General features: G+C 49.3%; 1 protein-coding gene across 1 annotated transcript in view; it reads left to right on the forward strand.

The window, feature by feature from the left end:
• The window catches only part of LOC146420171 (uncharacterized), a 482,891-nt gene extending 469,940 nt beyond the window's left edge, over positions 1-12,951 (forward strand). The window contains 4 exon segments of the mRNA XM_085048543.1: positions 3,830-4,047; positions 4,132-4,448; positions 11,715-11,722; positions 12,724-12,951. Of these exon segments, the coding sequence (XP_084904669.1) occupies positions 3,830-4,047; positions 4,132-4,448; positions 11,715-11,722; positions 12,724-12,951 (771 nt within the window).
• The last annotated feature ends 237 nt before the right edge of the window (positions 12,952-13,188 follow it).

Raw genomic sequence — 13,188 nt, forward strand, 5'->3', positions numbered from 1 at the left:
TTCTGAAAACTTTCTTCTGTCACTCCATGGAGGAGCATTCCAACTACAGTTGTTAATTCTGCTGCTGCTGTTTCCAGTATGCTGCTAACAGAATTCATCCTCATCTTCCGTAGCCCACAAGTTCTTTTCCTATTTCAAAACACAATTTTTGGATGCACTTTAATACATCCAGCGGTTCAGCTGCTTTTAACCAACTTCCCCATTGCTCACACAGTGCTCTGACCTCAGCCCACTCCAGAGCCAGCAAACCATAGGGAAGGTCTTCCCATCCCAGAATTTCACACAGGACTGATTCCTTACATTTACATATAAAAAGTGACATTTTGTGGTGATCCAGCCAGGCTAGAATTCAGTACAAAAAAATCCCCTTCCAAAGCTCCCCAGCCCCTCTCCTCACCCCCTTCCGGCTGGGAGCAGCCGAGAGCCCCGCGCTGCCCATGCCGAGCTGTCCCGGCTGCATCCCCGCTCCTCCCGCGGCCTGCGAGCGACTCGGCAACGGCGGAGGAGGAGGCGGGAGGAGGAGGAGGAGGAGCGGAAGGAGGGATTGGGGGAAGGAGGTGGGATTAGGGCGGAGAAGGAGGAGGAGAGACAGAGCGGGAGGAGCGGGAGGAAGAGAAGGGACAGGAGGGACAAAGGAGGATGGGGAAGGAGCCACGCGGTGTGGGATTCCCTGAATTCGCAGCCCCCCTGGACCATCGCCGCCTCATCCCGCAGGTGAGCGGGGAGGGAGAGCTCGCCCCAAATATCTGTAGGGATCCCTGGGTTTGGGGTTTTTTTGGGGGGATGTTTGGAGTTTTCGGGACTCCAAAGCCGAGCCGCAGATGCCCCTCGGGGGGACATGGGGGGTTCCCCGGGAGGTGTTTTTGGGGGTCCCGGTGGCGGTGCCGGCAGAGCCCCGATGGGGGGCGGGGGGATGCTGGTTTCCCCGCGGTGGGGGTTGGGCTCTGCCCGGGGCCACCAAGCTCTGCCCGGGGCCACCAAGCTCTGCCCGGGGCCACGTGGTGACCGCGCCGGACCGGGGCGGGATTGGGGACACACCGGTTTTGGGGACCTCCTGGAGCCGCGGCTTCTCTTCAGAACCCCAGGGAGAGGAGACCCCCAGAAGTTCGGAGCGGGGAGTCTGCGAGGGGGAGTGCCTGGGATTGCTGGGACCCCCGGCGGGGGAATCTGGGGGCTGGAGGGGCGGGATGGCCAGGAAAGGGATTCAGAACTCCCGGGTTCTGCAAGTGGCTTCTCCCAGAATGAGCCCAGTAACTCCCAGTATGATCCTGGTCACTTCCCCTCCGTCCCTGCAGGATCCCTGTTGCTCCCAGTATGAACCCAGTCACTCCCAGTCGTTCCCCTATTATGATGCTATTTGCCCCCAGCACGGTCCCAGTTGCTCCCAGTTCCTCCCTCTTTTTCCCAGTGTGTCCTCATTTCTCCCAGTTGTCCCTAGCATAGTCACAGTCACTCCCAGGATGAGTCCAGTATGATGCCAGTCTCTCCCAGCAGGACCCCAGTCACTCCCACTTGCCCCCAGTTACCTCCAGCATGGTCCCAGTTCCCCCCAGCACAATCCCAGTTACTACCAGTATGGTCCCAATCACCACCTGCATGGCCTCAGGCACTCCCAGTATATCCCAGTTTCCCTGAACATTCTCATAGTCATTTCCAGGCACTCCCAGTTACCTCAGCATGGTTCAGTTGCCCCCAGGATTATCCCAGTCACTGCCAGTAGATCCCAGTTGTCACCAGCATGCACCCTGTCATTCCCAGTTGCTCCCAGTGTATCTCCAGTTGGCTCCCAGCATGGGCCTAGTAGCTCCCAGTAAGCCCCAGTCAGAGTCCATTGACACCCACTGTAATCCCAGTATGATCCCAGTCCCTCCCAGTATGATGCCAGTGGCTCCCAGTGTGATCCCAGTTGCTCCCTGTCAATGCCAGCATGAGCCCAGTAGCCTCCAGTATGATCCCTGTGACTCTGTGCCTTTCCCAGTATATCCCAGTTGCCCCAGCATGCTCCCAGTCATTCCCACTTCCTCCCAATTGCTTTCAGCATGATTCCAGTTGCCCACAGCCACTCCCAGTCAATCCCAGTATGATTCCAATCACCCTCAGTGTGATTCCAGTCTCTCCCAGCATGGGGCCAGCTGCTTCCACTGTGATCCCAGTATGATCCCAGTTGCTCCCAGTATAGTTCCAGTTGTTCCCAGTTCCTGCCAGCATGATCCCACTTGCCCCCAGTGGCCCCTGGTATAGTCCCAGTCCCTGTCAGCAGGGTCCCACTCCTGCCCAGTATCGCCCAGTTGCCCTCAGTGTGGTCCCAACTGTTCCCAGTGTGGTTCCAGTCAGCCCAGTTTGGTTACAGACATTCCCAGTATATCCCAGTTTCCCTCAGCATGCTCATAGTCATTCCAGGTACTCCTAGCTGCCCCAGTAAGGTTATAGTTCCCTCAGAATGACCCCATTCTTTCCCAGTTACTCCCAGTGACCTCCAGCATACCATTTTCTTTCAGTTGCCCAAAGCGTGGTCCCAGTTGCTCCCAGTGTGATCCCAGTTGCTCCCAATGTGTCCCCAGTTTCCTCCCAACATGGGCCCAGTAACCCCCAGTCAGGTTATGCAAATGCCCCTTGGGGACACATTGGGACACCCAGGAGGTGTTTTTGGGGGTCCTGGTGGAGCTGGCAGAGCCCTGGCAGGGGGTGGGGGAATGCAGGCCCCCCTGCAGTGGGGGTTTGGCTCTGCCTGGGGCAACATGGGGACCATGTGGGACCAGAGGGGTATGGGGGACACTGGATTTGGGGACACCCAGGAGAGCCATGGGAGGGGAGAATGGAGAGGGACAATGGCAGAGCTGGGGGACCCCTGGGAGCCTGGAGGGTGACCTCTGGGACCCTGAAACAGGGACTCACAGTGGGGGTACCCCCAGGAGCCCCAGCAGCCTGGAGAGAGAGACAGGGGAGAGGGAATCCCTGGGATCCCCAAAACCCCAGGCTTCCCTTAGCTGGACCCCAGAGAGAGGAGACCCTCAGAACCCTTAAGTGGGGAACCTGGGGTGGGGGAGCCCCTGGGATTCCTGGGACCCCCATTAGTCTGGGGAGGGTGGGGATGCTGGAGAGGGGGAGCCCCAGTACACACAGGACCCCAGACAGGGGGGAAGGCCAGAACTCCAAATAGCAGAGACCAGAGAGGGTTAACTCCTGGGGGAATTTTTGTGGGGCTGAATCTTGTTGGTCTGAAGGTTTTATGGACCCCAGATGTGCAGTGACTTTTAGAGATGGAATTTGACAGGGTGACCTTCAAATGCAATGTAGTCACACCTTGTTTTTCCCCAAACCAGGATTTCCCTTCCCAAATATCCGCTGAATGGAGAACGTAGCTGTGAGGAAGAGGAAGATGCCCCAGGACCCCCAGGCAGGTGAGGAGGAAGTCACTGCCCCTTTCCCCTCTCTTCTCCTCCATCTCCCAGCCCAGCATCACCCCTGGCTGCAGGACAGCCCTGCTGCTGACACTGTCCTGCTGGGGATGGATTGGGGGATCTCCTTCCCCTTCCCTCTGGCATGGAGGCAAATCCCAAATCCTCTCCTTGTCCTTCCTCCCCCAGGCAACAAGCTGAGGGCAGAGACCAGGGAGGACAAATCCCTGCAGCAGAACCTCATGGAAAAGGCCATTTTGAGCAGCTCCATGACCCAGGAATCCAACAGGGAGGAAAAGCCCCAGAGATGCCACAAAAGGAGGGACTGCAAACCCAGCCCAAAACCGGGGTGCTGTGAGGAGCAAAGACCCACCCTGTGCCAGGAAGGTGACCAGAGCTTCAGGCAGAGTTGGGAGCTGGAGCTTCCTGAGAAGCTTCATGAGACCAAGAAGCCCTACAAGTGTGGGAAATGTGAGAAGAGCTTCAGAAAGATCACCCATCTTATGGTCCACCAGAGGAGCCACACTGGGGAGAGGCCCTATGAGTGTGGAGAATGTGGGAAGAGCTTCAGCCACAGCTCCACCCTGATCCGCCACAAGATGATCCACACCGGGGAGAGGCCCTATGAGTGTCCTGAGTGTGGGAAGAGGTTTCCGATCAGCTCAGAACTCCTCAGGCATCAGCGGATTCACACAGAGGAGAAGCCCTTCCGCTGCCCTGAGTGCAGGATGAGCTTCAAACGGAACTCTGACCTCATCACCCACCAGCGCATCCACACGGGGAAGAGACCCTACAAGTGTCCTGAGTGTGGGAAGAGCTTCAGCCAGAGCTCCACCCTGATCCGCCACCAGAAGATCCACACCGGGGAGAGGCCCTGCGAGTGTTCTGAGTGTGGGAAGAGGTTTCCGACCAGCTCAGAACTCCTCAGGCATCGGCGGATTCACACACAGGAGAGGCCCTTCTGCTGCCCTGAGTGCAGGAAGGGCTTCAAGCGGAACTCCACCCTGAACACCCACCGGCGCATCCACACTGGGGAGAGACCCTATGAGTGTTCTTGTTAACATTGGGTTAAAATGCTAGTTAAACATAGGCTTTAGGAACAGGGTAGGTAGCACTGCATGTACAGGGCTCAGCGACATGATCACGAAGATTGCTTAGAGAATGGGGATTGTTTTAGTGAAATCATGCGGATTAGCACCTGTGAAATAAATCAGAAATACTATGGGAGATAAGGGGGCTTAAAGTCATGCTTGGGGGGAAACAATGGAACAATGATAAGTTGATGATTAACATATGATTACATCACTGTTCTGTAAGGAAAGGTATAAAATTGTACTTGTTTCAAACCTATGGCGAAGTCAGATTTGGGTGGATGTTACACCCCGACTTCCCGAGCTCGAATAAAGGCACCTGCATATAATCATCCAGTGATTATGTGTTTTCCACGCTAACATTTTGGCGACCCAGATGGGACCCTGTGAGCGCTGCTGAGGACCCCGCGACCTGATCACGCTCCAGCCGGCACCGAGGGATTCTCGGGGAGCCCATCGCGCCGCGACCCTCCGCCGCTCACAACGTCCCCTGGAGAAGGTAAGGTGCCTTTAATGGTGGTTTGGTTGCCTGCCAGTAAGACGCAGCGAAAGCTACGCTTGGTTGGGCTAAGGAATTCCTAGTGGTATGCCCGGGCGCCGTCCGTAAGACAATTGCGAAAGCATTGCAGGGTCGGCAAGTGGAAATGGAGAAGCTTAAAGCGATTGTGGGTGGCTATGCTCCCATATCTCGTAATTCTCCTTTGGGGTGCTTGTTAGCACATTGGAAGCAAGGTAATTTTGGCCAAGGATTGCGTAAGGATACACTAATCGAGTATTGTGATTCTCGGTGGCCAACATATATTTTGCAGGCTGGAAGGAGGTGGCCTGAAAATGGTTCTTTGCAATCTGATCTGATTTCTCATTTGTTGTCGTTTTGCAAGCAGGAGGGAAAATTAGATGAAGTTCCGTATGTTGATTTATTTTTCTGTTTGCGTGAAAACCCAGAATGGTTGTCAGAGGGGGGACTAGCTGCTGCGGAGGGGGGTCGAGTTGTTGCGGCGGTTTGCAATGAGAAATGTCTGGCTTGTGTCCAAGGGAAAAATTGTTTAGAACATTTGGCATTGAATGAGAGCTTGTATCGGGAAGATATATTGGAGAGTGATTTACTAGTGGTTCCTACAGTTCCTAGGAGGTCTAACCCTGCTCCCCCTAACCATATGCAATCTAATATGCCCACCCCCCCTACCGAAACTGATCTTTCTACCCCCCCGGTTCAAAGACACCCTTCTTCCCCGCCTATGCCTGCCCGAGGTTATCTCCTTCCCCCGCCTACACCTGCTCATCCTCCTCCCCCACCTATGCCCCCTCAGGGGTACCCACCTTTTCCACCTACCCCTCCCCGGGGCTATCCTCCCCTACCATCTACCCCTTCACCGGCTCATAGCAACCCCTTCTTACCCTCGGCTGAAAATAACCGCAGTTTAGTTCCAGTACAGAGATTTGGGAGAGGGGGTGCCGAAACACTAGACAGTAGTAATAGTGATGATGATGAACCAATAGCTCATCGCACCCGCTCCAGACTGAACTGGCCTGGAATGGGAAGGGGCCTACCGAGACCAAGTAAACCAAAGAGAACAGTAATTGCTCCTTTGAGGCAAGGGGTGGGGGTGGACGGGCCGGTGTACGTCAAAGTCCCTTTCTCTCCAGGAGATTTGGTTATATGGAAACAGTCAGCTGGGACTTATAGGGAAAATCCGGACAAGGTTGCTAGGATAGTGAAAATGATTATGAAAACTCAGAATCCCGATTGGGATGATATCCAAGTAATATTAGATACTTTGATGGACTCCACTGAGAAGGAGATGGTACTTAGAGCAGCCAGGGAGCGGGCAAGAGAAGATATCCGTCAGGGGCGGGTAACAGGAAATCTGGACTATAATTTTCCTACAGAGGACCCACTGTGGGACCCTAATGACTCATCCGGAATAGATATGATGATGTTAAAGAGATACCAAGAGTGGATCACAATCGGAGTCCAAAATGCCATACCTAAAACTATGAATTGGGCTAAACTATATGAAATTAGGCAAGATAAAAAAGAATCTCCTACTGCATTTTTAGAAAGACTTAAAGAAGCGGCCAGGAAATATACTGACTTACAAGTAGACACAGAACAAGCTAAAATTCAGCTTGCCCTTATATTCCTTGGCCAATCACAGGATGATATTAGGAGAAAGTTACAGAAATTGGAAGGGGAAGATTTGAGAAATTTGGATAAATTACTTGAAATAGCTTGGAAAGTCTATAATAATAGAGAAAGGGAGGCTACAAAACCACGGCAATTCTTGGCAGTAGTACAAGGAAATTCCAAAGGGAAGGGGGGTAGAGGTCGGAGTATGGCAAAAGGGGGGTTTGGAAGAGGCCGGGGGGGAGGCCATTAGCTTTTGATGAATGTGCCATTTGTCATTTACCTGGGCACTGGAAAAGGGAGTGTCCTAACCGGTTCTACAGGAACTCTCAGTTCCCGCAGGAAGACGTTGCCAAGGAGATGGTATTAGAGGATTCTGTGACTCAGGAGCCGCTAGTAACTTTGCAGTTAGGGGAGAAGGCAGTGAGATTTCTGATAGATACTGGGGCTAAATATTCAGTTCTAAATGATCTAGAGGGGCGGATCGGGGATAAGTCTACCACAATAGTTGGTGCCACAGGAAAAGAGCAAAAACGGCCATTCCTGCAACCCTTAGACTTGTGTTTTGGAGACAAGGTATTAACTCATGAATTCTTATATGTTCCAGAATGTCCTCTTCCACTTTTAGGAAGAGATTTACTGGCCAAATTGGAAGCAGTGATAACTTTTGAGAATGGTGAGTTGGTAATGAAAATTCCAGAGTCAAAAACAGGAAAAATCTTAATGATAAAGGAGAAACCAGCTTCTGCAATCCCAAAGGAGGTGGAAAATGCCGTAATTCCCTCAGTATGGGAGACGGATATACCTGGAAAATCTAAGTTGGCACAGCCAGTACATGTAGAATTGAAAGAACAAGGAAAAATCGTGCAGGTAAAACAATATCCCATAAAACCAGAGGCCCGGCAGGGAATTGCCAAGACTGTTGATAAATTTCTAAAATACCAAATTCTGGAAGAGTGTGAATCTGAATATAACACTCCAATATTCCCGGTAAAGAAACCTAATGGAGATTATAGGTTAGTACAGGATCTAAGGGCAATAAATGAAATAACAAAAGACATTTATCCAGTGGTAGCCAACCCCTATACATTGTTAACATCCGTAAAGGAGATTTATAAGTGGTTTACTGTAATTGATTTAAAAGATGCTTTTTTCTGCATACCCCTGGACAAAGAAAGTAGGAAGCTGTTTGCCTTTGAATGGGAAAATCCAGAGAACGGAAGGAAGACCCAGCTTACATGGACTCGGCTTCCCATGGGGTACAAGAACTCCCCCACCTTATTCGGAAACCAACTGGCAAAGGAGCTGGAGATTTGGACTAAAGAGGGACAAGTACCAAAAGGTCAATACCTGCTGCTGCAGTATGTAGATGATATACTGATAGCAACTGAAGAAAAGGAAACCTGCATAAAGGTAACAATTGAGATTTTAAACTCACTGGGCATGGGAGGATACAAAGTGTCCAGGGAAAAGGCACAAATTGCCCAACAGACTGTAATTTACTTGGGATGTGAAATCTCACAAGGACAGAGAAAATTAGGTACTAACCGTATTCAAGCTATTTGTGATATTCCAGAGCCCCAGAACCTCCACGAGCTGCGAGTCTTCCTCGGCATGGCAGGATGGTGTCGCCTGTGGATTATGCACTTTGGGCTAATTGCCAAACCCCTGTACGAAGCTCAGAAGACGCAGCCGTTCAGCTGGGGTAAAGCACAGAGAGAAGCTTTCCTGAAACTGAAAGAAGCACTGACGACTGCCCCTGCGCTTGGTTTGCCCGATCTGTCTAAAGACTTTCAGCTGTTCGTGCATGAAAGGCAACGCTTGGCACTGGGGGTCCTGACCCAACGTTTGGGGAGCTGGAAAAGGCCGGTAGGCTACTTCTCCAAACAGCTTGACAACGTAAGTGCCGGATGGCCTGCATGTCTTCGGGCAGTCGCAGCCACTGTATTATTGATACAGGAAGCCAGGAAGCTTACGATGGGAAAACACATAGATGTCTATGTGCCACACATGGTAGCCACAGTCCTAGAACAAAAGGGGGGCCACTGGCTATCCCCGAGCAGGATGATAAAATTCCAGGCAATCCTAACCAAACGGGATGATGTCACACTAAAGACAACTAACCTTTTGAATCCAGCTCTGTTTCTAGGCACCACACCTAAGGAAGGCCCACTGGAACATGACTGTGTGGAAGTAATAGAGTACACCTACTCAGCGAGAGAAGACCTGAAAGATGTTCCGCTGGAGCAACCAGAGTGGGAATTCTTCACGGATGGAAGCAGCTTCGTGGAGAATAGAACCAGATACACTGGATATGTGGTAACAACAATCAGCACAGTAGTAGAGACCAAAGCATTATCACCAAACACATCTGCCCAGAGAGCAGAATTGATTGCCTTAACCAGAGCACTAGAATTGAGTGAAGGAAAGAAGGTAAATATTTGGACTGATTCAAAATATGCATTTGGAACATGGGGCACTATGGAAAGAAAGAGGGTTGCTGCCCTCTCAAGGGGCATATATTAAGCATCAAGATGCAATTCTGCAGTTGATAAAAGCAGTACAAAAACCTGAGCAAGTGGCAATTATGCACTGTAAAACACACCAATCAGGAAGCTCCAAAATCTGTGAGGGAAATCGGAGGGCGGACTGGACAGCCCGACAGGTTGCTCGGGAGGTGCAAATAGCAATGGCATTGATACCCACGAAGCTAAAAGTGTCTCAATTCAATTTACCTTCAGAGCCGAAATATTCAATAGAAGATGAGAGACTGGGACATTTGCTGAATGCACAAAAGAATTCAGAGGGGTGGTACATCACTGCACAAGGACAGATAGTCCTACCCCCATTAATAATGAGAGAAGTTATGCAAATTAAACATAATGAATGTCATTGGGGTGCAGAAGCATTGGTAATTTGGCTAAAACGAAGCGTAGTCTCGGTACGGATGTTAACCATGGCCAAATCAATCATGTCAAAATGTGAAATATGCCTGAGGAATAATCCGGTGGCCAGACGGCAGGCACAGCTAGGGAGAATTCGGGTAGGAATAGAACCAGGAGATTACTGGCAGGTAGATTTTGTGGAGTTACCAAGGACCCGAGGATACAAATACCTGCTGGTGGGGGTTGATACATTTTCAGGATGGCCAGAAGCCCTTCCCTGTCGCACCAACCAGGCCAAAGAAACAGTGAAGTGGCTACTACACGAAATCATTCCCAGGTTTGGAGTACCATTAGGGGTATCTTCAGATAGAGGACCACATTTTATAGCTACGGTGGTAAAGGAAGTGAGCAAACTACTGGGAATAGCTTGGGACCTCCACACACCATGGGAACCACAATCTAGTGGACAAGTAGAGAGGATGAACCAAACACTAAAGGGCAAATCAGTAAAATATATCAGGAGGCCAAGTTACAGTGGCCACAAGCCCTACCAAGAGCACTTTTAAGGACTGGGGTAAAGCCTAGGAGTGGAATGTCAGTCAGTCCCTTTGAAATAGTATATGGGAAACCATTCAAATCTCCTGAACGAAACCCGAATATACATCTTGCAGGAAAACAGGAAATATATAATCATGTTCTATCTCTCGGGAAAACCTTAGCACAGCTTTGGAGCGCGCTCGTGTGGAATAGGCCACTGGCTCACGAGAATCCAGTCCATGATATTCTCCCTGGAGATGAAGAACCTTTAAAGGAGAGGTGGTGTGGATGGAGTGGACCCCACCTGGTGCTGCTGACCACTTTCACAGCAGTCAAGGTAGCCGGAGTGGATCCGTGGATACACTACACACGAGTGAAGAAGGCTCATCCGAGACTGTGGGCCGCACAACCCCTGGGACCAACGAAATTGCAGATAAGACGTGTTAACTGTTAAAATGATCTTAACACCTGTGCCAATGTTCATTTTATGGATATTAATTGGGAGTAATATTGCTTGGGAATATGGAATGCAGAATTATCAACTAACCACTCTTCACCCTAGAACAAAAGAGGAGATACAGGCAAAAACGCAAGTGATAAAGGTTCCCAATGAAATTCAGGCTGAGAATGTAATGATTGGGTTAGTTAGAGATTTTGCCAAAATGCGGAACATCAGTAGAATAACTGCCTGTCTGCCAATACCAAAAGCAGCGGGAGACCCAATAAGTTGGGGAATTATCACATCCAAATTACCTGAAATTCCGGACAATAAAACAATCGAATGTAAACGAGTACCCGAGTACAGGCAGAAAGTTAAAGTAACTTGGAATATAACAGGTTATGGTTGGATGCAGTACTTGAGCAAAAGGACTATCTTTTAAGTAATGAGAAAGTGGGACAAAATCTAGAGTGGTGGGTTGAAGATCAAACCTTGCCAAATGGCAATGCTTCTTGCCACACTATCAAAAGGTCACAGAAAATGTCACAAAGACCACCCTGATATGGAAATGTGAAGCAAAGGATAGAAAGGATAGGATGTAACCCTGGGACAGTGCATGGTCCCTGAGTATACTTCAAAATTTAAATATATGGCAAACACTCCTTGGTGCCTAAAATGGACAGGCCCTGAAGATGGCACTGATCTAGCAGTAATAAACACTGCCACCAGCAGCAGAGTGCAGGCAGATGAGGTAATTTGGTGGGCATGTAATAAAACCTATGATTGCATGTCTGATGATGTAGAGATAAAACAAGTACCATCACTGGCGGCTGCTATGCGAATTGATTGTGCCTGTAAAAGAATCAAACATAAACAGGGTAATGTAAATTATAGAATAAAATAGGATGTAGTAGAAGCACAATCAAGAGCCCAGGACAATTTGTTTGGGGAACGAGTGATGGTATCTGGACAACCCACCTGCCTGTAGATGGAAAAGTAAAAGAATTTACTCTGGGCCTCCCTACTTTATGTCCAATCTGGAAAAGTCCCCATTCAATGGGAAAACGTGAACTTTTGCAAATAAGAAAAAGGCGAGAGGTTTCAGATAATGAAAATCAGGATGAAACTTGGCAAGAACCTTCTGGTGGAGTAGAATCTGGGTGGACTCTAGAATCTCTGTTTGGCTCTATAGCAAACTACCGAAACAGAGAAATGATGTACAGACTCACAGGTCAGGTAGAGAGGTTAGCAAGAATTACTCGGGAAGGATTCAAAGAACTAAACACACAATTGCAAGCTACTACCAAAATGACTTTGCAAAATCGATTGGCTTTAGATATGTTACTCCTAAAAGAACATGGAGTGTGTGGGTTTTTAAAAGGACAAGTTGATCATTGTTGCATCCATATCCCAAATGTAACTACAGATGTAGAACATGACATCAGTCAATTGAAACAAATAGAGCATGAAGCAAGGGATGAACAAAAGGACTTGACTACGAGTTGGTTAGATAAAATCTTCAAAGGGTTGGGTTGGAATGTGAGTTCATGGATTAAATCTATCATTGAAAACTTAATAATTTTATTAGTTATGTTTTTAGTACTTTGGGTAATCTACAGCATATTGAAGAGAGAGATACAGAGAAAGACATCCTGGAACCGACAGATAATGAGGGCACTGACACGGAACAAGGATCCACGTCCATTGCCTGCGGTCCACAACAACATCCATAACAACGCTCATAACAACCCTGGATTCGAAGACGAGCATCCAGTATAAAGGACTATATCAAGTGAAAGCATTCACACCTATAAAGTGAAAATGCTTTCAAAGGGGGGAATGTTAACATTGGGTTAAAATGCTAGTTAAACATAGGCTTTAGGAACAGGGTAGGTAGCACTGCATGTACAGGGCTCAGCGACATGATCACGAAGATTGCTTAGAGAATGGGGATTGTTTTAGTGAAATCATGCGGATTAGCACCTGTGAAATAAATCAGAAATACTATGGGAGATAAGGGGGCTTAAAGTCATGCTTGGGGGGAAACAATGGAACAATGATAAGTTGATGATTAACATATGATTACATCACTGTTCTGTAAGGAAAGGTATAAAATTGTACTTGTTTCAAACCTATGGCGAAGTCAGATTTGGGTGGATGTTACACCCCGACTTCCCGAGCTCGAATAAAGGCACCTGCATATAATCATCCAGTGATTATGTGTTTTCCACGCTAACATTCTGAGTGTGGGAAGAGGTTTCCAACCAGCTCAGAACTCCTCAGGCATCAGCGGATTCACACCCAGGAGAGGCCCTTCCGCTGCCCTGAATGCAAGAAGGGCTTCAAGCACAATTCCCACCTCATCACCCACCGGCGCATCCACACCGGGGAGAGACCCTATGAGTGTCCTGAGTGTGGGAAGAGCTTCTCCAGCAGCTCTACCTTGACCAAACACCAGCATAGCCACTTGTAAGGAAAGCCCTGCGAGTTCCCTGACTGGAGGAAGAGCTTCATGCGCTGCTCCAACTTCATCCTCCATCAGTAGACCCACTTTGGGAAGAGCCCTGGTGACCCACATTCCCAGTGATCCACATTGGGAAGACCCCTGGCTGGTGGCTTCCACATCCTCCTGATTCCCTGTAGCCACCTGGAAAAAAGCAGGGGCAGGAACATCCTTTGGGACTCACATTGACGGCGGAAATTCATTGAG

This window comes from Lichenostomus cassidix, unplaced genomic scaffold (genome assembly GCF_008360975.1).
Source record: "Lichenostomus cassidix isolate B80296 unplaced genomic scaffold, HeHo_3.0 HiC_scaffold_44, whole genome shotgun sequence".
Taxonomy (NCBI): Eukaryota; Metazoa; Chordata; class Aves; order Passeriformes; family Meliphagidae; genus Lichenostomus; species Lichenostomus cassidix.